This window comes from Canis aureus, chromosome 1, assembly GCF_053574225.1.
Source record: "Canis aureus isolate CA01 chromosome 1, VMU_Caureus_v.1.0, whole genome shotgun sequence".
NCBI lineage: Eukaryota > Metazoa > Chordata > Mammalia > Carnivora > Canidae > Canis > Canis aureus.
Window position 1 is genome coordinate 8,817,048 of NC_135611.1, and position 23,251 is coordinate 8,840,298.

General features: G+C 38.3%; 1 protein-coding gene across 3 annotated transcripts in view; it reads right to left on the reverse strand.

Annotated features, from left to right (window-relative positions):
* DOK6 (docking protein 6) overlaps positions 1–23,251 on the reverse strand; it is a 369,850-nt gene that overhangs the window by 22,208 nt on the left and 324,391 nt on the right. The window contains exon 7 of one of the 3 annotated variants that reach the window (XM_077885193.1): positions 3,642–4,033. The exons of 1 other annotated variant lie outside the window; for it this stretch is intronic. In XM_077885193.1, the coding sequence (XP_077741319.1) occupies positions 3,858–4,033 (176 nt within the window). In that variant the 3' untranslated portion in view covers positions 3,642–3,857. Of the gene's footprint in view, positions 1–3,641; positions 4,034–23,251 lie in introns of those variants that run through there. One more of the 3 variants, XM_077885253.1, reaches the window with a different exon arrangement.

Genomic DNA, 23,251 nt, shown 5'->3' on the forward strand with positions numbered 1-23,251 from the left:
AGCTGCTGGCACCAAAGATGAAAAGGGTTTGTTTTGCCATTATTACATTTTTAAGTTTTCAATACTCCTGTTTCTTTATTATATTTTCAAGTATATGTGTAGTTTTTTTGATTTTTTAAAATTTAAATTCAATTTAATTAACACATAGTGTATTATTAGTGTCAGGGGTAGAATTTAGTGATTGATCAGTTGCATATAACACTCAGTGCTCATCACATCACGTGCCCATCACCCAATTACCCCATCCCTCCACCCACCTCCCCTCCAGCGACCATCAGTTTGTTTCCTCAAGTTGAGTCTCTTATGGTTTGTCTCTTGTTTTCATCTTATTTTTCCTTCTCTTTCTCTGTGTTCATCTGTTTTGTTTATTAAATTCCACACGAGTGGGGTCATATGATAATTGTCTTTCTCTGACGGACTTATTTCACTTAGCATAATACCCTCTAGCTCCATCCAGGTCATTGCAAATGGCAAGATTTCATTCTTTTTGATGGTTGAGTAATATATATCTATATATATATATCTATATATATATATCTATATCTATATATATATATCTATATATATCACAGATTCTTTATCCATTCATCTGTCTAGGCTCTTTCCATATTTTAGCTATTATGGACATTGCTGCTATAAACATTGGGATGCACGTGCCCCTTTGAATCACTATGTTTGTGTCCTTTGGATAAATACCTAATAGTGCAATTGCTGGGACATAGGGTAGTTCTATTTTTAATTTTTTGAGGAACCTTCATACTGTCTTCCAGAGTGGCTGCCCCAGTTTGCATTCCCACCAACAGTGTAAGAATATTTCCCTTTAAGTATTTGTGTAATTTTTGAGAAAATTATGCTGAATTGTAAGTCATTATGAGTAGCCCTCATGAGTGGCTATGGAGTCAGGTAAGTTTAGTTTGAACACAGGCTCAGTCAGCTCTCAGCTGTGGGCACCATGGCAGGTCCTTAGCCACTCCAAACTTTAGTATCATCACCTATAAAATGAGCTCGTGACACCTGACAGCATTTAATGAGATGGTGTATCTAAGGTGACCAGCATGGGATATCACATTTAGCAGGTACCCCATAAACAGGGTGTTAGCATTACATAAATTTGGCCCTATGAAGTTATTAGTACTAGGCCCTTTTACTTCCTTGAATCAGGAGAGAATTAGAAGTTAGTAATTCTTTGAAAGAAAATTGAAGAGATAAATTTGGATGCATAGGAAATATTTTCCTCCCAGTTGTGAAAGAAACATCTGGCGGTCCAGGGATGGGACACAGTACTGCTGATACTGCCAGACCTACAGACTTCACATGATCCTGGAGACCCGGGATCGAGTCCCATATTGGGATCCCTGCATGGAGCTTGCTTCTTCCTCTGCCTGTATCTTTACCTCTCTCTCTCTCTCTCTCTCTCTCTCTGTGTGTCTCTAATAAATAAATAAATAAAATCTTAAAAAAAAAAAAAAAGACTTGAACAGACTTCCAACAAAGAAAATGTAAGCAGTTCTGGCAGCTGTAGGAATGGGACTGAGATGGCAAATGGGACCATCCCTTTTAGAAATTTGGTAGCGAGATGGTATGGGGAACCCAGGACAATGTTGAAGAACACGATGTGGGGCCTGATAGACCTGACTTTGAGTTCTGACCCTGTAACTCAACTTTAGTTCCTCTTTATCTGTAAAATGAGAATAATCCTAGTGACCACCCCAGGGTTGTGAAGATAATGTAACTACACCAATGGATAGACTCAATCCCAATACACTATGTTCACTTTCAGTTTGTTTGCCTTTTATTTAGATGCATTTCTGGATATTGTTTAATTTGCTAAACAATTAAGTTCTGATAAATGGAAAAGATTTCCCCCCGCCAAAAAATGGAGCGGGGTGGGGGGGGGAGGTGAGTTTCTCTGGGATTCTTGGTGGAGTGAGCCCAAAAGCCTGAAACCTGAGAGCAGCATCTTATCACCCAGAGACAGAGAACCAGAGGCTTTTAGAACGAAGAAAACCTTTGTGCCTCTCCAGCTCGGCATGTCACCCATTGAATAGGAGAGCATGATTGAGAAGCAAAAACTTGTCTATTACTGAGAAGCAATATTTCTTTTTACTTATTTATTTTATTTATCTATGTATTTATTCATGAGAGACACACACACAGAGAGAAGCAGGCTCCATGCCGGGAGCCCAATGTGGGGCTCGATCCCGGGTCTCCAGGATCACACCCTGGGCCGAAGGCAGCGCTAAACTGCTGAGCCACCCGGGCTGCCCGAGAAGCAATATTTCAAAGCTGAGCCAATCCTTCTTCTCCACCCTGTTTCCCTTCCCTTCTGTACTCAGTGAATGGCACCATCAACCTAACAGCCCATGTCGAAGCACTGGGGGCCACTGTGGTCTCCTTACTTTTCCATCATCTCCCCTCCATCAGTCAGCAAGTCCTGTTGCTTCTACCTCCTTCAATCCTCTTAGCTCCACTTAACTCCTTCATGCTCACTACCTCTACCTTGAATTTGTCATCAGGTTTATGGCTCTAGCCACCCAACTGGGCTTCCTGACAATGCTGTCACCTAATAGTTGCCAAAATGATTATGAAGGTGTGGTGATCTCTCCCCTACATACTTTTTTTTGATGGTGGTGGGGGATAAATGCAAACTTCCTAGCCTAGTACTTAAGATTCCCAATGGGGATGACAAGGGTATGATTTTGGGGGCTCTTCTTTAATTAACTGCCATGTATAAAATTCATCAGTTCCACTCCTCTCCTATAAAAATCTATGTAAAAACATGGTTTCTGCATACCAACATGGCTTCAAGACAAATCCTCCAGGGCTTCCTTTTAACCAAATTGTTACCCTTACACTCTTTTTCTCTATGTGTGTAAATGTATCGGAATACCCCCCAGGGACTGTTTGTGATGTGAGCTGCCCTTCCCTCTCCAGCACCATTTCCCTAGTCTCTCCCTCACACCCTCGGCTCTAACATTCTAATAGAAAATTCACAAAGAGAGCAGGCTTTCTAAACCACAGGCTTCTTCCTCTACTAGAATGCCCACCCTTCTGGTCATTTGTACTCATCTCTTATTGGGTTAATTCCTATTTTTAGGTTAAGAATCCACCGAGGAAGGCTTACCCATTCCTGCTCAACATGTCAGCTGCCTGAGTCAGAAGCCACTCTACTGTGCTTCCTTAGCACCACCTGTATATGTCTGTCTCATCTCTTACTCTATTTTTGTGTCTCCTCTACGAGCTTATACTAAACTTGAGGAAAGGAAGCTTATTTACCTTTGTGTCTTTGGAGTCATGTAAAATGCCAGCTCACAGCAGGTACTCAGTGAATATTAATGAGTAAAACTATGAAAAATGCATGCAGCAGCTCACTCCTTGTGCAGAGTAGAACACAGAAGTATAGATGTCCCACATACTGCCTTGCACATCCTAGATAGTCAATAATTATCTGTTGAATCACAATAATATAATTATATAGCCTCGTCCTGTCTAATGGAGGAAATTACAATCTTTTTTGAGATGAAAATGTAAATAATAATAAAGTGAAATGTGATTCTCAAATGTATTCTTTATTTTTTAAAAAAAATTTTTAAAGATTTTCCTTATCTCTTTGAGAGAGAGACAGCAAGAGCATGGGGGAGAGGGAGAGGGAAAGAGAACCTGAAGCAGACTCTGCACTGAGCACAGAGCCCGACGCAGAGCTCGATCCCACAACAGGGCAATCATGCCCTGACCTGAAACCCAGAGTCAGACGTTTAACTGACTGAGCCACCCACGTGCCCCCAAAATGTATAACTATGAGAATAAGAAAATCATTATTTCTGGCTCATTGTAATGCATTGACCCTAACAAGTGGACTAATTGATGAAGAAAGAAGACCCATGCAGTGAAAGTTTGTTGGTAGACAATTCTCCATGAGCTCTTGCATCTTTGAGTGTTTTGCAGCAGAGACATTGACGGCCTTTATTCTGGATTATCTTTTCAAGGATATTTGTACAGCAAACAGCTATACAAATGGAGATACTGTCTGTTTCTGAAAGAAAGAAGAGGTTTATTTATCTACAGTGCCAAAAAGATGTCTCTCTCTGAGACAAAGTTCAGGCTGTATTATTTATTGCCCATTATAAAACACTGGGGTTCCCTAAACTTCTGTGGTTCGTCTCCAGTAACACAACCTCTTTCATGTGTAGGTGTCTCCTGACCCTCTTTACATCTCCCTGTGAGATTTGGGACTCAGGAAACCAACATAAATGCTGGTACTCTGGCTAATACTGTTTCTGTGAGTCATAAAACACCCTTAGTCTCTGATTCAGGAGTCTTCCATCTTCTGCCATGATCTGTGATGCTGCGGCAGGCTGACTTGCTAGCTTGCAGGTAGGTAAAATCTCTGACACTCCATGCTCTTGGCAATGCTAATAAATAGTGATATGTAATGATTCCCATGCTAAGGTAGTGCCTTTGAATTTTTGTTGGATTTTATACTGACTCATTATTTAGTAAGACTCTGCTAAGTTTCCGTGAAATCTTCCCTTATCTGAAGGACACATCATGCCTGAATGACATAATTTATATGATAGTGACCAAAAAGGACAGTTTCTTAGAGTGAGCTGAAAAAATTCCATCACACATGAGAAAGAAAGAGTGAATATGACAATGTTGTTTTCGCTAGAGAATAGAAAATTAGATTAGTGGCCCTCTTATCACTCAAATTCTTAGGATTGAAATAATTGTTAATGAAAATTAATTTCCAATAAAGACAATCCAGTCATCTGAGAACTGTCTGAGTTATTTCTTAATAAGGTACACACATTTTTGTTGCTGCTATTGTTTTGATGGGGAGGGTCTTTGCTTCTGATGATTTTTTTTTTTTAAAGCAATAGCATGCTGTCAAATATAAAGATGGAATGTGAAAAAAAATCAGAGAGCTCATTTGGTTTTCACAAGGAAGAAAGAAACATTTATTTTAGGACAAACACAAAGCAGAGAAAATGAATGATTCCTGTGGTTTTCAAATGAAGCTTTTATCCTGTTAGAGCCTTTGTTAAAAACAGTGAAGCATGCTTTAATTCTGAATATGGAAAATTGTTCTCAAAGATTTGCTGCCCCTTAAAATTGCTCTAAAAGACTACTACCATACCACAATAGGATACTTTAAAGACAGAAAATAAAGAGATTACAGGGTAAATAGCTTACAAGCTGTGATGGTTAACATTTGGGAGATGATTCATTGGTGACTATATCTTTTATCAAAGTTCTTTTGTTAAGATAGTTTTTTTTTTTTTTCCTCTCCTCTGTGACAGCCAGTTGAACTGAACCAAGAAGATGCAGTCACAGTGTATTTTAGAACATCCCACTGCTGACTGCTGGAATGTGTGACGGAAAGCACAGAAATGTGGCCCACACGGGCAGTATGGCACAGGGGTGTTGAGAAGCAAGGTGAGAATTTTACATGCTCTGTCCTATTGATAACATTCAATTATGGCCTTGCTTCATGATTCTAGAACATTTTAACTAGTAGGTGTAATTTTCACAGGACGGTTGACAGGCTTCTATTGATTAAAATGTGAAAATGTAACAAAGACAATGCCAGTGATTATGTTATTCTGATCTTTATAAACTTTTGAATGATTTGCCCTTTTAGTATAATAATAGTTTCCACTGATGTTTACATATTGCATCTGTATGTTTAAATATACAACTTAGCACAATTTTAAATATCTGCATGGAGAGAAATATGATATAAAAACACTAAACTCAAGTTTAAACATCCCTCCTAATCTTCATTCTTTGTGTTAATCTATGCAGCTAATCCATGCAGAGGCAGCTCGATTCTTGCTTGGTGTGCATTGAGGTGTGCATTTTTGGGAAAAATTCGTCAATGTCTTGCATAATTATGCATTCTATCCTACCTTCTGCTTTCTATCAACAATCTCTACCTTAGAAATACTCATTAGGTCTGCATATATCCAAAATATATATTATATTTAAATGTTTTAAATTATATGTATTTTCCTATGAGCAGAAACTACAAAGTATAATAACTTGTGTTCATTTAGATACTTGAGATTTGAGGTGTCAGTGTGGAGATTAGTGTAGGCTCCTAGCTGGTGGTGAATATCATTCCCAGAAATCCCATCCGGTCTCTGCAGTTATATGTGCTGGAATAAATATGGATCTTGGGCAAGTTGCAGTGAGTCCTGAGGAAGAAGCAATTCATACTTTTTCACAGTCAGGATCACAGAATATAAGGGTCTGCTTGCTTGTTTGATGAGAAGCAGTAACATTTAAATGCTTTGGATATCCATATCTATGAAATACTTTTGTCCAGGCCTTTTTCATTTCATGAATACTCTTCACCCATTGAGAAATACACTTGCTGAAACAGATGGTCATAATCCTAAAACTAAGATAACTGTTGGCTAGATTGAGTGACACAGGTTAAAATTAAGAAATGTGTGGAAACCAACAAAAGGAGCAGAGACTGGAGGGTTTACTCCTGGTGAAATGCTGTTGCCTAATGCCCTATTTCTAACATTACTTGCTTCCAAAATAACATACATTCTCTGATACCAACACCAACAATGTAAAACCAGAAACTCCCTTATAGGTGTGTAAAACTTTTGTTTTTAGTGTATTTTTATACACACTTTCATTGAGCTCTTCCATTAGTCTTCTGCAGGGAAGCCAGATAGGAATTAGCACTTGGATTTCATTGGTGACACTGGAGGCTTGTGTAACTCCTAGTGATTACTCCAGATGCCAGGGTTATGACTTTTTCAGTGTTTCCTTAGGAGGTGACTATGGAGCTTTTAATAGTTTGGCCTCACGTAGCTTGTTTTTGCAGTGGCACCTGGTAGCCCTCTCAAAGCACAGAGAATGCTTGTAGGCTGGGATTGTTCTTCCAGGTGGAAATCTGGCAAAGCTACAGCCCTGTTATTCAATAAAAAACTCTAATCAAGTGTTGCTCTGTGGTATTTTGTAGGTATGTTTACAGTCCATAGATAGGAAGATTATTCTAGATAACCTGGGTGGGTCTGGTTAAATCAGTTGAAAGCCCTTAACAGCAGTATTGCGAATTTCCTGGTGAGGGAGTTCTGCTCATGGACTGTGGTTTCCAGTTCCATCCTAGATCTCCAGCTGGTCTTATCCACGGCCTGGCCTTGAATTTTGGACTTGTCGAGCCCCGCCCCCCCCGCCCCAATCACATAAACCAGTTCTTTGCAATGTCTCTTAATATATCTCTCCTCCTGGCTCTGCCTCTCTGCCTGAGTCCTATCTGATACAGAAGGCTATCCAAGTCTATCCACTACTAACAAGATCACTCATCTCAGGCATATCCCCCCACCTTCCTCCCACTTAAGGGTCTCAGGACACCCTACAACGGCATTGGAAGTAGTCCCGCCAACTGCGGGGATTCTGGGAAAGCTACAGCTGCAAAACGGCCAGTTCGCGGGCTCAGAATGCATGCATTCTGGTGGAATCTCATGATTCAGGAGGTTCTGAGGTCTTCACAGTTCACAAGTCCTCAGCTTGAAGTGGGGGTCCTCAGTAGGTACTTGTGGGGGACGGGTGTGTATGGTGCTTGTTTGGTTTGGGGTCTCCTCTGAGGACTCTGAGTTCTCAGTTCTGGAAAAAATGCTCCAGACTTCAGAATTCTCATTTTGGCAAGCTTTCTTAGCTTACATACGCCTTTGTTTTAGTCTAGATTTAGAACTCATGACTGACTTCAGGGCACCTAGTGCGTTTCCCCCGGATGCTGACATTGGCATCCTGTGATGGAAGCTTCTCTTGCATTCAGCATGTGATGTCTCGGGTCCTGGGCTGAATGCAGCTGTGGCCTGATATGCAGCCCCCAAATTCACTTGCTGAAACCCAAACCCTCAGTGTGGTTGATTTGGAAGAAAGGCTCTTAGGATGTAATTGAGATTGAATAAAATCATAAGGGTTAGGTCTTAATCAGATGGGATTGGTGGCTTTAGAAGGGGAAGAGATGTCTCTCTCTCTCCCTCTGTCTCCCCACAGACTTGAGGAGAGGCCATGATGCACACAGCAAGAAGGGGGCCATTTGCAAGGCAGGAAAACACCCAAATCTGACCATGCTGACTCCAGCCTCCAGAACTGTGGGGAAATGGATTTCTCCTGTTTCAGCCACTGAGTCTATGGTATTTTTGTTATGGCAACCTGAGTTAACTGAGATGGCACTGACTGTGGTAAGTTCTGGAGCCATTGGTTTTAGGGCCAAAGAGCCTAAAGGATCATTTTAAAAATTATTATTACTTTTTCCTATTTAAGTAAACGATGAGTTTTTTTACAAAGTAAGATGGATCACACTCAAAATGAATAGACATTTGAAACAGTTGAAGACCCAGACGTTCACTGAATGGCTACCCCAGCTGTATAACGTCTTTCATGAGAGAAGGAGGAATAAATGGACTAGACTCTATAATCACAGAAATAAAAACCAACTTAAATTATGCAAGAATAGTTAAAACATCACACCATTAAATTTAATTTGAACACCCTCTGGTGTGTATTGAAGTTGCAAGTCTACTTACTACTTCCTGGGCAGAAAGGAACGTGTGAGAATCTGTTCTCTGTGAAGAAAGCCCTGAAGGCCGAAGATTTTCCCTTTGGGGTTTTCTTCATGTTCCTACTGGTAGACACTGCTGTAACTTTATTTTTTTTACTTTATTATTTATTTATCTATTCATGAGAGATACACATAGAGAGGCAGAGACACAGGCAGAGGGAGAAGCAAGCTCTGTGTGGGCATCCTGATGTGGGACTCAATCCCAGGACCCTGGGATCACGCCCTGAGTCAAAGGCAGACACTCAACCACTGAGCCACCCAGGTGTCCCAACATTGCTGTAACTTTTGATGAGATACCACCCTGCTGCTGTCTCGCTGCTGGACCATGTAGCTCTGGCCTTCTCATCTTCTTTGTCTTGTCTGGCATTCAGTGCTCAGGGACAGGTCCCACAGCAACAGCTCCAAAGGTGACCTCCTCTAGAGTTAGCAAATTCTAAGCTCAAGCATAAAGTCTGCACACAGACAGATCTGGGTTTAACTGGCGGTCATTCGAAGGCCACCAGGTTTTGCATTTTTCAAACAGGGAGAATGACATTTGCCTTAGGGCTGACGCTAAGTGGTAAGTATTTTCCAAAGGGCAATGCATGGGGAGTTCTTGGCATGACACTTACTCCTGTAGATTTCCCATACACATGAGTTGCTTATGTTTATTATCATGGAGGAAGATGCCCCAACATAACAAATCTCCAACCTGTCTGGTCACAAACCAGAATCCATCCCCTGCAAATCTGCTTAAGGCTGAGTAGTAAATCCACTAGTTTGCTCATGGGGAATGGGTTTATTTATAATGATATGTGTGGTCACGACTTTCATTATGCACAGTTCCTATTTTTTGGAAGAGGAACACATTGCACATGAGATATAAAGGGTAAATTCTACTGGCAGAGAGAGATATAGGAGCAGCTGCTGTCATTCTGATGTCCATACATCAGATTTGGAAAGGGCCCTGGCAATGCCATGTGCCTTTAACGTCTGGAATTTGATTCTTCAGCAGCACAAACAAGGAGCAATGGGGTTGGGGAATGTCTCCTAATGGATTCAGGAGCTTGTTTCATGTTTTATTTTATTTTATTTTATTTTTTTAAATCACTGAATGGAGGATTTAAGATGTCTGATCTGTTTCTAAAACTGGTATTAAAATTAATATATTCGGATTTATTCTTTTTCTCTTCTATTTTTTTAAAAGATCTATTTATTTGTGAGACAGAGACAGATAGAGAGAGAGAGAGCATGAGGGGGAGAGGTAGAAGGAATCTCAAGCAAAGTCCCCAAAGAGCGTGGAGCCAGGGTCAGGGGGTCAGGGGCTCAATCCCAGGACCCTGAGATCATGACCTGAGTGGAAACCGAGTTCGATGCTTAACCGATTACACTACCCAGGCCCCCCTCTTTGTCTCTTTCTAAGTTACAGTGTCTTATTTTCGGATAACAATCATATTCACAGAAATGAGTATTTCTGATGGATCCTAGAGGATATAAAATGTAGCCTAGAAAATACAATTGGATAAATTTTCAGCTGTGAAGATTATATTTAATCAATGAAACAGATAATGAGAACAAAACAAACTTTAACCAAATAACGAAAAGTCTCAAATTATATCTTTTTCTACATGGATGTGCTTATCTGTCTGTCTAGGTAAAAAGACTGAACCCTATGAAATTTCAGTTTTTAGGTCACTAACTGTAAAATATCAGAAATCTCAGAGTTGCTCCTAAATTATATCTATATAGAATAAAGAAAAATGTGATTATTGTAAGGTTTTCAGTCGCCTGTTACTTCATTTGCTTTTATTTTATATTTTATTTTATTTTATTTTATTTTATTTTTTATATTTGCTTTTATTTAAACAATTAATTCCTGCAACTTAATTCTTGAGTCCAAGAATGACCTTAGTATAAAAACAGAGTTGCAGGGGGCACCTGGATGGCTTAGTAGCTTGAGTGTCTGGCTTTTGGTTTCACTCAGGTCATGATCTCAGGGTCATGGGATTGAGCCCCTCCATCAGGCTCTGCACTCAACCAGGAGTCTGCCAGAGATTCTCTCTCCCTCTCCTTCTGCTCTTCCCCATCCATCCCTCTCTCTCCCTCCAAAATAAATAATCTTAACAAAACAAAACAAAACACAAAACCAACAGTTGAAGCACTAATCACATTAACATTGCAGATGTGTCAGACTTTATTCCTAGCCCCAGTTAATTGCTTCAGCACTAATTTTAGCACTTATCTCTATCAAGCATTATTATTATTTTTAATTTAAATCTTTTTCTTTGATGAGTTTCAGATCCTAGATGGAATGCATGAGGGTGAATAGAGGCAAGGCTTGTCCTCTCTCCTTGTCCCCACTTGTAATTCTGTGTGACCGTGACCATGACCAGTGGTGTTCCTCCCTTCCTTTTATCTTCTGGTTGCCTTGCTTTCGGGGTGCCAAGACACCTGTGGTTTGCTGCAGAGCAAAGCTGGTCCAGCTCCTTTCCCCCCTTTCAGTCTTGCATGTCAGACTTGATTGCCATGTTTGCAGCAGCTTCAGTAGAGGAGAGAAATTACACCCGCCTCCCATCCCCATGTTTCTCTTCCCCCCCTACCCCCAGATCTGGCCACTCTGTCTCTGACTTCACCGTCCAATAATTGTGTCTTCTTGTCACTCACAAAACCGGACACAATGAGGCCAAATTGCCTGGAATTCAACCATTCCTCAGAATGACCCAAAGGGCTTGCTGAACACTCACTCCTGGGTCCCACCACTAGATTTTCTGATTCAGTAGGTCTTGGGAGGGTGGGGAATGCCCAAGAATTTGTCTTTCTAACAAGCTCCCTGGTGATGCTGATGTGTCTCATTCGGGGACCACTATAGGTCTACATAATTTCTAAATTTCCTTAGGTTTTGACCATTTGTGATTGAGATTAACAATAGTGATCACTGTCAACTGCCCATAAAACTGTAGTTTGGCATTCCTGCCAAGGACTGACCAAGGAGCTCAGGATCTATCCACCAGCACCTCCTGACCTCGAGCTTGGTGTGACTCCAGCATTGGTTCTAATTTCCATTTAAGTATATGATGAATGGCTAGTGTTTACATTTTAGAAATTTGTAGAGACATAAAAGCCAATTTGCATGCAATCCGGTTCCTGAATGAGCTTGTCATTTAACATAATAATCGTATGTAATAACCTGCCTAGTGGTGTGAATCTCCAATTACCTACCCTGCCTTGTAAAATATTGATCCTTAAGGTTGACGATAATGGGACTACAGTGATTGATACAGGGATTTATACTCTAATTTTGGATCCCAGAAAATTAAACCAAAAAGGAATTTATTTGGGCTTGTGTAGCTTGTTTTCAGTCAGGGCAGCAGCCGCAAAATTTATGTTTCTTATCTATTATTCTGCTAGGTTCATGGGTTCTGAGGGAAATAATCCTATTTTCTTGCTTAATAAATACAGGGTAAGCCCATTAATTACACTAAGATTAATGTGGCATTTAGTGCAGACACGAAAAAGTGCACTGCATTGAGTATTTGACCTTTTACATTATTAAAACTTAAAATGGGCTAAAATTTAACATGTAGCACAAATCCAAAAATAGAATTAGCATGCTTCTGAAAGTTTTTATATTTTATTCAGCTGTCTTCCAATAAGAATTTACCGGCAGCAAAATCATCTAAGAAAATACAAATAAAACCAATTTTTAAAATTGTATGAACACCATACATCTTTTATTATACTAATTGGATACAATACAATTGTAATTGTAATAGAACAAGTAATTCTCTTTGCCTGGGGCTCTACGGTGTTAGAGGACTAAAACAGCCCAGATAAGAAACATGTTTAAATGAGATGACAGATTTTAGCTTAAAACTTTGAAATACACCCAATAAATCTTGAAGGAAAAATAAACAGTAAAGCACACAACCTATTTTTCCTTTTTAGTATATACAGGCATACACAACTTGGTTTCAAAAACCAAATAATTAACACATCAGGGAAATTATTATGGAATCTTTTCCCTTAATAATACAATGAAAAGGCCTGTTTGAAAGGACAGATACAATTGAGATTACATTTCTTAATAGTTTCTCATATGTTTGTACCCTAAGACGTTTCAAGTAAGCCTGCAAACCCTTAGTCAAAGTTTCAAGAAAATGTGTATTGCTTGTAAACTGACAATTTGCAAACATTATCATTTACGTGCTTATGTTAAATCATGATTTATTTGGGAGAAAACCTACAAGGAAATCCTATGGCCTGCTTGGCATTTTTCTTTGGCTTCCCTACATGTGTATGAGAAGTCTCTTAACAGTGTTAATGGTTTTATGTAGTATTGAGCAAAGCCTACTGAGCTGTAGAAACAAATTCAATCAAAATTATGGCACCACCTACTTTGCACGTGGCTATCTGTATTTTTAAAAGGGCTACATCTATTTTATATTGCATGCATCATTCCGTCAATATTATCTCTTAGATCATTACTTCTGATCCTTTGCTTCTTTCATGGAAACCCCTCAATAACTTTGAAGGCACCTTCTCCCCTGGTCTTCTTAGCTCCATCTTCCAGAATAGGACAAGCAGGTGATATAAAACCACCCGTGTAGGTGCTCATGAACTCTTGCCCTCTGAGAGGAAAATACTGTCTTCAGTGATGAGTTTGATCTCTTACCAGTATGTAACCCTCCGTTAGATCATAACTGCAAGGGCAGGAACTGTGTCTCCTTACGTGCTCTAGAAGTTCTGATTTATTTATTGACAGCACTTCATCATAATAACCATGAAATGAGTGGGATTCAAACCACTCCTCCCGGAGCCGCCATTTGGACAACAAAAGGCCACTAAGTAGGGTCTGCTCTGGAATGATGCTCTTGTTTCAACCTTAATTTTGGGGCAGAAATTTATTGTGACCTTTCCTCTGTTGTTAAACTTCCCCATTCTTTATTTTTATCCAACCCTGCAGATACTCCCTCTGGTAGATACCCTTCACTAAAGTCAAGCTTACAGAAAATTCATGATTCACACATAACACCAATACCTACTGGCGGTCCGTGTTACTATTTGAGACGGTAGAGCAAACATATATGTGAATATGAAAAATCTTGGCTCAAGGTTTCCGGAGGAAGCTTCAGAAGCAGCTTGGCTGGGATGCCTGGGTGGCTCAGTGGCTGAGTGTCTGCCTTTGGCTCAGGTCATGACCCTGAGGTCCTGGAATTGAGTCCCATATCAGGCTCTCCATAGGGAGCCTGCTTCTCCCTTTGCCTACGTCTCTGCCTCTTTCTCTGTGTCTCCCTGGAGTAAATAAATACAATCCTTTTTTTTTTTTTTTTTTTTTTTTTTTTTAAGAAGCAGCTTGGCTTCTGGTTATAAGTAAGTCCTAAGGATGTACGTTACAGCAGGATGCCCATAGTGAATAATACTGTACCGTATGCTGGGAAGTTGCTAAAGCAGTAGATCTTACCCACCAAAAAATGTGCTTAATAGCAAGACAAACAAAACAAACAAACACAAACAGGAAATAATCCAAATGTGTGACAATGGAAGATGATTATATCAATTATGCTGCGGACAGTGCCTAGAACATTATATAGACATTATAAATGATTGTACAAGGATATTAGTGTTGTGGGAGAGTACCCATGACATATTGCTAAGGAAAGGTTGTTTAAAAAGGTAGTATTAGGGACGACTGAGTGGCTCAGTGGTTGAGCATCTCTCTTTGGCTCAGGGCGTGATCCCGGGCTCCTGGGATCGAGTCGGGCTCCCTGTGAGGAGCCTGCTTCTCTCTCTGCCTGTGTCTCTACCTCTCTCTCTGTGTCTTTTATGAATAAATAAGTAAAATCTTTTATTTTATTTTTTAATAAGCAAAATATATTTTTTTAAATTTTTATTTATTTATGATAGCCACACAGGGAGAGAGAGACAGAGGCAGAGACACAGGCAGAGGGAGAAGCAGGCTCCATGCACTGGGAGCCCGATGTGGGACTTGATCCCGGGTCTCCAGGATCGCGCCCTGGGCCAAAGGCAGGCGCCAAACCGCTGCGCCACCCAGGGATCCCAATAAGTAAAATCTTTTAAAAAAAGATAGTATTAAAGGTATGATTTACAGAGACAAGAAAAAAAAATCAAGTTAAACAAAACTAAACAAAAAGGCTTGCTATCTAAATACCAACACAATTGTCTCTGAGAGATGAAAAATTCTATTTTATTACTCATTTCTCATTTTATTCTTAGTCCTCTTTTCTTTTTCTAAATTTCCTCCAATCCATACATTATTTTAATCAGAGGTATATGCAAATTTAAAATGTAAGTTGCTTGAGTAGATATTCTTGGAGAATTTATAATATTCCAATTCTTCAGTCTGAAAATGTTCCAGATTCAGTTTATTGCTTTAAGCAACTTCCCATTTGCTCTTTAGTCCTTGTGATAAGAATTCATAACGGGAATCTTTTGATCACAAGGAAGTTAGGATTTCCCCATAACCCGGGAGATAAATGATGATAATAGCAAATCATAGCAGTTTCCTTTCTCTTTGCCACTTACTCATTTTTCTAGCCTCTCTTGCAGAGAGGGATGCCCATATGCCAAAGTTCTGACCCATAAAATAGAAGAAGTCTATATGGAAGTTCTGGAAAGTTTTCCTTCACTGATTAAAAAATTAATAAGCCTCACAATGAAAAAAAAATTTTTGTCTGGTCCTCTGGGTACATGTCTTGAAAGGGAATGGGATGCCTGGAGCTGTAGCAGTCATATTGTGAGCGTGAGGTATAAACATGAAGGTAGAAAGGAAACATGCCAAGAACAGTAGAATAGAGGAGGCTTTCTTCCTTTTCTGTAGCCAAATCCTCTTCTACCTCCTTATTATAAGTACACTGTGATAACATTTAGGGCTCGCCTGGAGAAACCGGGATGGTCTCACCATGCCAAGGTCCTTAACTTTAATCACACCCACAGGGTCCCTTTTGCCATGGAAGGTAACTCATTCATAGGTTCTGGGGATTTGCATGTGATACAGACATCTTTGGGGAGCCTCTAGTCAGCCTCTCACAGTTGCCTTAAACAATTAAGTGAACACAGTACTGGTACTATCCAGTTTGTGTTTCAGGCACTATTCTAAGACATTGAAAGCAAGGAATAAAAGTGAGTATTTAGGTGAAAATATATTTACTCACTTAATATTTGTATCCTTACATGACCAACAGCATAAATATTATTCTCATCTGACAGATGATGATAACAGAGTACAGAGGAGTTAAAAAGCTTATGGAAGATCATAGTGCTTGTAACTAGCAGAAGCAGTATTTGATCCCAAGCAGAGGCCCCTACTTTTCATCGATGCGACATCCACATCAACTTTTTGGGACTGCAGTTTCATGGGCGGCTGGGAGGATAGAATTGAACGGGAGGCTCTCTGCATTTCAAATTCTAAAGTGTGGGGTTCTTTCCAACTCAAGTACGTAAACGTTTTGCCCAATGAGAACAATTCCAAAGGCATGTATGTCTGTTGCATCAACAAAATCATCAAAGCAAACATTTCAGAAGTCACTGATCATGTTCTTTGGAAAGAGTGTAGTGTAGGAAAGTCACAAAGTTGAACAATGAACTTCAAGATAGGAAGAAGGACCTTTCTAAACTGTCCAGAATGAATGAACTGTTCAGATGTTACGTCCAAGAGGCCAGGTCAAGTGACAGAGTCATGATAATGAGCTACTGTAAAAAAGAAGCACCATGGCTTTCAGAGGCTGTTTGCATAGATACATTTTAAAAACTTAGTATTCTGAAGCTGCGATGGGCCTCAAATAGAAATAGTCTGGAGGAGAAAAAAATACTCACATGAACCTTTTCCCCCCCAAATCATCAGTTCTGACAAAATAAAGAAACAAAGCTTTTTGTGTTACAGCAAGCCTATTAGACATGTGTACAGATAAAGTACATTGGCTGAGGCATGTTTAATAATAGCTCTTAATTTCTTTCCCAGAAACAATGGGTAATTTCTGAAGCAGAAGTGATTTCTGAAAAGAAGAGAAATAAATGTAGAAATGATTTAGTTTCTTTGTTATAAGCAATTTGAAAATATAATGGGGGAAGAGCAGAAACTAAATGTAATATAGAATAAATTTTAAAATCTCATTTAATGAGAAGCCACTTGCTAAGTACCTAAAGAAAAAGGTTAAAGTGCTTTGAAATTAAGGAAATTCATAGATTAGTGGCTTTAGATTTCATTTACTGTTTCAGTGCCATAGAGAGAGAAAGCCGCATTGAATGGCTCCAATCTTTGTGTTTTTACAGCACATACAGGAACAAAGAAAAACTAAAAATAGTAAAAACTCCACGAAGATAAGCTGAAGTGTCAATGTTTCCTTCCTGCTGATTTCAATTTGTTGCCTTAAAATTGTACGTACTGGGAATGGACTCTCGCCCCTTGAAAGACAGCTATTATAATTACTTTTATTTGCTTTTATATCATAGTCAAATGGCTTGGAGAATCAGGTTGTGCGGTTAAGTTTCGAGGGTTTTCCAGCTGATGGTGGCTGAGCCTGGAAGCGGTGATGGGTGCGGGAACTGGGACGGGAGGGCTTGGTCGTCAAGGGTGCTATGGAAATGACTGACTCTCAGGATAGAACCAGGCCTCAGATCTATTATCCTGCATCTTCCACAAATGACTGAAGCAGCCTGATTATTCAAGACACTGATTCTGCATGATGAAACCGTTCCAGTTAAATCTCACGGCCAAAGCTTGTTGCTAAAACCGTTGCACTGATGGAGCCAACTGACTTGTTGGGGGCAATTCCTGATCTTGGATGCCAGTAAGGAGAACATCTGACACAGTCAAGCAGTGCCAAAAAAGTATGTGTCTTTCTTTTTATCTGGAGGTCCCTGGAGAAACACTTCACACCCTTTTTTGCTCTTTTTCTGAAATGGACAATTTGAGCGTTTTTCAGAAAGAGAGGTGCTTCTCAAAGCCCACTCATGGCCTATTGGGTCACGGGCCAAGTCAGTGTTAATGACTTCATTTATTTACCAAACAAGGTTAGGTGTTTTCTGATTTAAGATACGTGATCTTCTTTCTCAGTTTGTGTTCAGCATATTGCTGCTGACAAAAAAAAAAAAAAAAAAAAAAACTCTCAAAAAAATTAGAATTTCTAATTTTGTGACAACTGCATGGATTCCAGAAAAACAAGATAAATGTGTAAAATGTCAAGTGAAGAAGTGTCTCCTTTTAGCTTATAACTCCACTCAGTCTCTTGTGTATAGGTCAGCATATTAGTAATAATAACAAGAGTAATAATTATTGTAACTATGGACTAGGGTTCATGATTTTTTTTAAAGATATTATTTGTTTATTTTAGAGAGAAAGATTGAGCATGTGGCAGGGGTTGGGGGGCAGAACAGAGGAGACAGAGAATCTCAAGCAGACTCCATACTAAGCATGGAGCCTGACACAGGGCTCGATCTCAGGACCCTGAGATCATGACCTGAGCTGAAACCAAGAGCCAGATGTTCAACCAGCTGAGCCACCCAGGTGTCCCTAGAGTTCACGGTTATAATCATATTCAATTCTGTGTACAAGACAATGACTTGAGGGGCGCAGGGGTGGCTCAGTGGTTCAGCATCTGCGTTCGGCTCAGATAGTGATCCTAGGGTCCTGGGATCAAGTCCCACATAGTACTCCCTGCAGGGAGCCTGCTTCTCCCTCTGCCTATGTCTCTGCCTCCCTTCCTCAGTGTCTCTTATGAATGAATAAATAAAATCTTAAAAGAAACCCCCAAAAGCCAAGCCAATGACTTGATAAAACTGTTTTTAGTTCTATATTGTACATTAGAAAACAGGGACAATTGGTATTAAGTTCTCTGCCCACGACTGTGTAGGTAGCACTCCAAGGTGGTCTGGCCTGAAAACTCATGCTCTCATCCCCTCTGCTGTGAAGAATAGCAGCAGGAATGAATAGAAGCTAAATGACATCAAGTGAAAATGCTTGTCTCTCTAACATAAAAATTTAGAAATGGAAATAAGCAGAATGTGTCTTTCTAAATGTTATAATCTTAATAATAACAATATCAATGAAGTAATGTATGATACTCTTGTTTTAATTTATTTAAAGATTCCAAAAGTATATACAACAGAAAACAAAAAAAAAATCCTTTCTTGTAAAATCTGTAAGATAAACCTCTGGCATTTCAGACAACCCAAATTTTCAGAGATTTGTGCAATGCTATATAATTAGTACAGCTAATTTTTCATAAAGACCTAGTTTTTTTAGAGGACTTTTAATTTCCTAGCAAAATTGAGGGGAAGATTCCGCATATATTCTCTGCTCCTACACAACCACAGCCTCCCCCACAATCAGCATCACTCACTTTTGTTACATTTGTTACAACAGATTAACCTACAGTGATGCGTCTTTATCACCCTGAGTCCCTAGTTTACATTATGGTTGACTCGATGTGTACATTCCATGGGTCTGAACGTATGTATTAAGATAAATACCCACTACTATAGTATTGTACAGAATATTATCAATGCCCTAAGAATCCTCCTTGCTCTTCCTATTCATTTCTCATCCTCCCAATGCCTGGAAACCATTGAGCTTTTTACTCACTGCCTTTCCCATGATGTCACATAGTTGGACTAGTAAGCATGTAGTCTTTTCAGATTGGCTTCTTTCATCTAGTAATATGCATTTTGAGGTTCATCTATTTCATGGTTTCAGAGCTCATTTCTAATTAACGTTGAATACTACTCCATTTTCTGGACATACCATCATTTACTTATCCATCCATTGACTCACTGAAGCACGTTGGTTGCTTCAAGTTTTGCCAATTATAAATAAACTTGCTATAAGCGTCTGTGTGCAGATTTTCATGTGGACATAAGTTTTCAATTCTTTTAGGTAAATATCAAGAAGCATAGTTGCCGGATCATGTGGTATGAGTGTGTTTAGTTTTGAAAGAAATTGCCAAACTGTCTTCCAAATGGCCATACCATTTTGTATTCCCACCAGCAATGAATGAAAGTTCTTGTTGCCTCATGTTCGCACCAGAATTTACCGTTGTCATAATTTTGGATTTTGGCATCCTAACAGGTGAGTAGTAGTATCTCACTGTTTTTTTAAAATTTGCATTTCTCTCATGACACCAGATGGGGCATCTTTTCCCATGCTTATTTGCCATATGTACGTCTTCTTTAGTGAAGGGTCTGCTAAGATGTTTGGACCATTTCTTAATCTAGTTTTTTTTTCTTATTGTTGAGTTATAAGAGTTCTTTTTTTTTTTAATTTAGATAACAGTCCTTTATCTGATGTGTCTTTTTAATATATTTTCTCTTGACTGTCTTTCACAAAACAGAAAATTTTAATTTAACTTGATTAATTTTTTTCTTTTTTTTCATTTTATTTAAATACAAGTTAGTTAACATGTAATGTATTATTAAATTCAGGGTAGAATTCAGTGATTCATTAGTTGCACATAACACCCAATGCTCATTATATCAAGTGACCTTCTTAATGCCCATCACACAATTACCTCATCCTCCACCTATCTCCCCGCTAGCAACACTCAGTTTGTTCTCTTTTGTTAACAGTCTCTTATGATTTGTCTCCTGTTTTTTTTTAAAGATTTTATTTATTTGTTTGAAATAGAGAGAGAGGAGAGAGAGAGAGAGAGAGAGCATGAGGAGGGGGAAGGGCAGGAGAAGCAGGCACCCCTGGAAGTCATGATCTGAGCAGAAGGCAGATGCTTTACCAGCTGAGCTACCCAGGTGCCCTTCCTTCTCTGTTTTTAATCCTATTTTATTTTTCCTTTCCTTCCCCTATGTTCATCAGTTTTGTTCATAAAATTTTTAATTTTAATGAGTCCAGCATATCAGTTATTTTCTTAATGGATCATGGCTTTGGTGTTGGGTCTAAGAAGTCATTGCCACATCCAAGGTCATCTAGATTTTCTCCTATGTAATTGTGTAGGTGTTTTATAGTGTTGTGTCTTACACATTCATTTTGAGTTAATTTTTGTGAAAGATGTTAGATCTGTGTCTAGATTCCTTTTTTTTTTTTTGCCTGTGCATAGTCAGTTGTTCTAGAAGCATTTGTTGAAAAGACTATCTTTGCTTCTTTGTCAAAGATCAGTAGATAGTATTTATATAGGTCTATTTCTGACATCTCTATTATATTATATTGATCTATTTTTCTGTTCTTTTGCTAATACCAAACTGTCTTGATTACTGTAGCTTTATAATAAGTCTTGAAGTTGGAGAGTGTCATCACTCAATCTTGTTATTTTCCCTCAATATTATGTTATCTATTCTGTATGTTGGCCTCTTTATATAAACTTTAGGATCAGTTTGTCAATATCCACAAAATAACTTTCTAGCATTTTGATTGGGATTGCATCGGGTCTATACATTAAGTTGGGAAGAACTGGCATCTTGACAATACTGAGTCTTCCTACCATGAACATGGAATATTTTTTCACTTATTTAGTTCTTTGATTTCATTTATCAGAATTTTGTAATTTTCCTCACACAGATTTTGTACATATTTTGTGAGATTTATACCTAAGTACTTAATATTTTTGGGTGCTAATGTCAATGGTATTGTCTTTTTTTTTTTTTTTTCACAATGGTATTGTCTTTAATTTAAAATTCCACTGTTCATTGCCGGTGTAGAAAACTGTGATCAACTTTTCAATACAACCTGTATCCTGCAACCTTGCCATAATTGCTTATTAATTCCAAAAGGGTTTTTTTGGTCAATTTTTTTTACATAGATAATCACCTCATCTGAACACAAAGAGAATTTTATTTCTTCCTTCCAAATCTGAATACCTTTTATTTCCTTTTCTTGTTTTATTGCATTAGGCAGCACATCCAGTATAATGCTGAAAAGGAGTGGTGACAGTGACACGTCTTTGTATTATACCAGCGCTTAGTGGAAAAGCCTTCAGTTTCTCACTATTCAGTGAGATGTGAGCTGTAGGTATTTATGTAGATTTTTTTTTATGTAGATTTTTTTAAAAAAATCAAGTTGAACAAGTTCCCCTTTTGTTCTAGTTTACTGAAAATTTTTGTCATAAATGGGCTTGGATTTTGTTAAATGCTATTTCTGTATCTATTAATATCATGTGGCTTTTCTCTTTTTAGCTTGTTGATATGAAGTTACATTCATTGACTTTCTTTCTTTCTTTCTTTCTTTCTTTCTTTCTTTCTTTCTTTCTTTCTTTCTTTCACCTCAAATACATTTTTAAGAACTTGCTTCCCCTCATATACTACTTGGTGTCCCAGTAACAAAGTTAACATAGGAAAATCAGGAGAATTGATTTACTCTGTTTTTAAGATAATAAATTGTTCCCCTCTTCTCTTTGGAAAGTCACCAATTTAAAAAAATATATTATGAACTCTTTGATTTAAGTGTCTTTGATGACTTTCAATCTATTATAATCTTATCCTGATTGTATTTCAAACTGCCAAACTTTAGCCAGTGGGTGCTTCTTCAATCGATCCTTTAACATGATCTTAAGAATTTTGGTGATTTCCTTGCCAGTTGCTGTGTCAAGAGGTTCTAGGCTAATACTGTAGATAGCAAGCATTTACCATTGCTTTGGGTTCTTTCATCAGGAGAATATAACGTCTGGTTTTCACTAAAAAATCTCTGATTTCTTCTAATGAAAAATGAAATAAAATGTGAGTACAAACTGATCTATCAATCTTAAAGAAAAATTCCTCAGAACATTATATAGATATTTCCAATCCAAATTTGGGAATAAACTCCTCTCTATTTAATCTATATCTTCCTTTCTCCATAACATGAATTTTCGTTCTCAAGGGCACAGGGTATGCTAGACTAAGAATATCCCATAATTATTCACTATTCTATACTACACACACAATGGTCTAAGTATAATGATACTGATGGTAACACCACCAGTTTTGCTTAATGAAAATAAGTATACAAATTTTTTGCACATCTTTATTTCCACCCACTAAAAGTTTGTACTGTATATTTACATTGTCAAATCATACTCCACTATATACTTTATTTTAACTCTCATTTAGTTGTTTTTCTACAAGCAATTATACATTTGCTACTCATGACCAGCCATTATGTTACGGTCTTTCTGGCCATTTTGATCGTCTGACTCTTGTTTAGTAGGTTCCTTAGTAAGTAAGGGCTTACAAAAACCACATTCCCTAAGTTTTTAACATGTTTCCTGTGCCACTTATAAACAAATGTCAATTTTTCTGGGTATGAAATATTTGGCTTATAATTTATTATTTGGAGTATCTCAGCAGTGCTAATTTATTTTTTTCTAGAATAACATATTGCTATCTAAAAGTTAATCTATTTTTACACTTAACAACTTTTTATATGCAAGTCATATGCTTTTTATCTGCCTAGGTGTCTAAAGGATTCTTTTCTTCTTTGAAGTTTAGTAATTAAAAAAAATAAAGTTTAGTAATTTTAAAAGAATGTGGCATTATGGATTGGTTTCTTTTTATTATTTCAAATTTAATTTCAAACAAATAAAAGAAAATTATTATTGCTGTTTCAAAATATTTGTTTCAGTTTTTGGAGTCTGGCCAGTTACAAAATAACATAAAGTGTCTGACTGCATTTGCAGAATTCCAAGAACAAGTCAAACATTTAGATTTTGTGATAACAGAGATCTGGAAGTGATTGCTGGAGGGTGG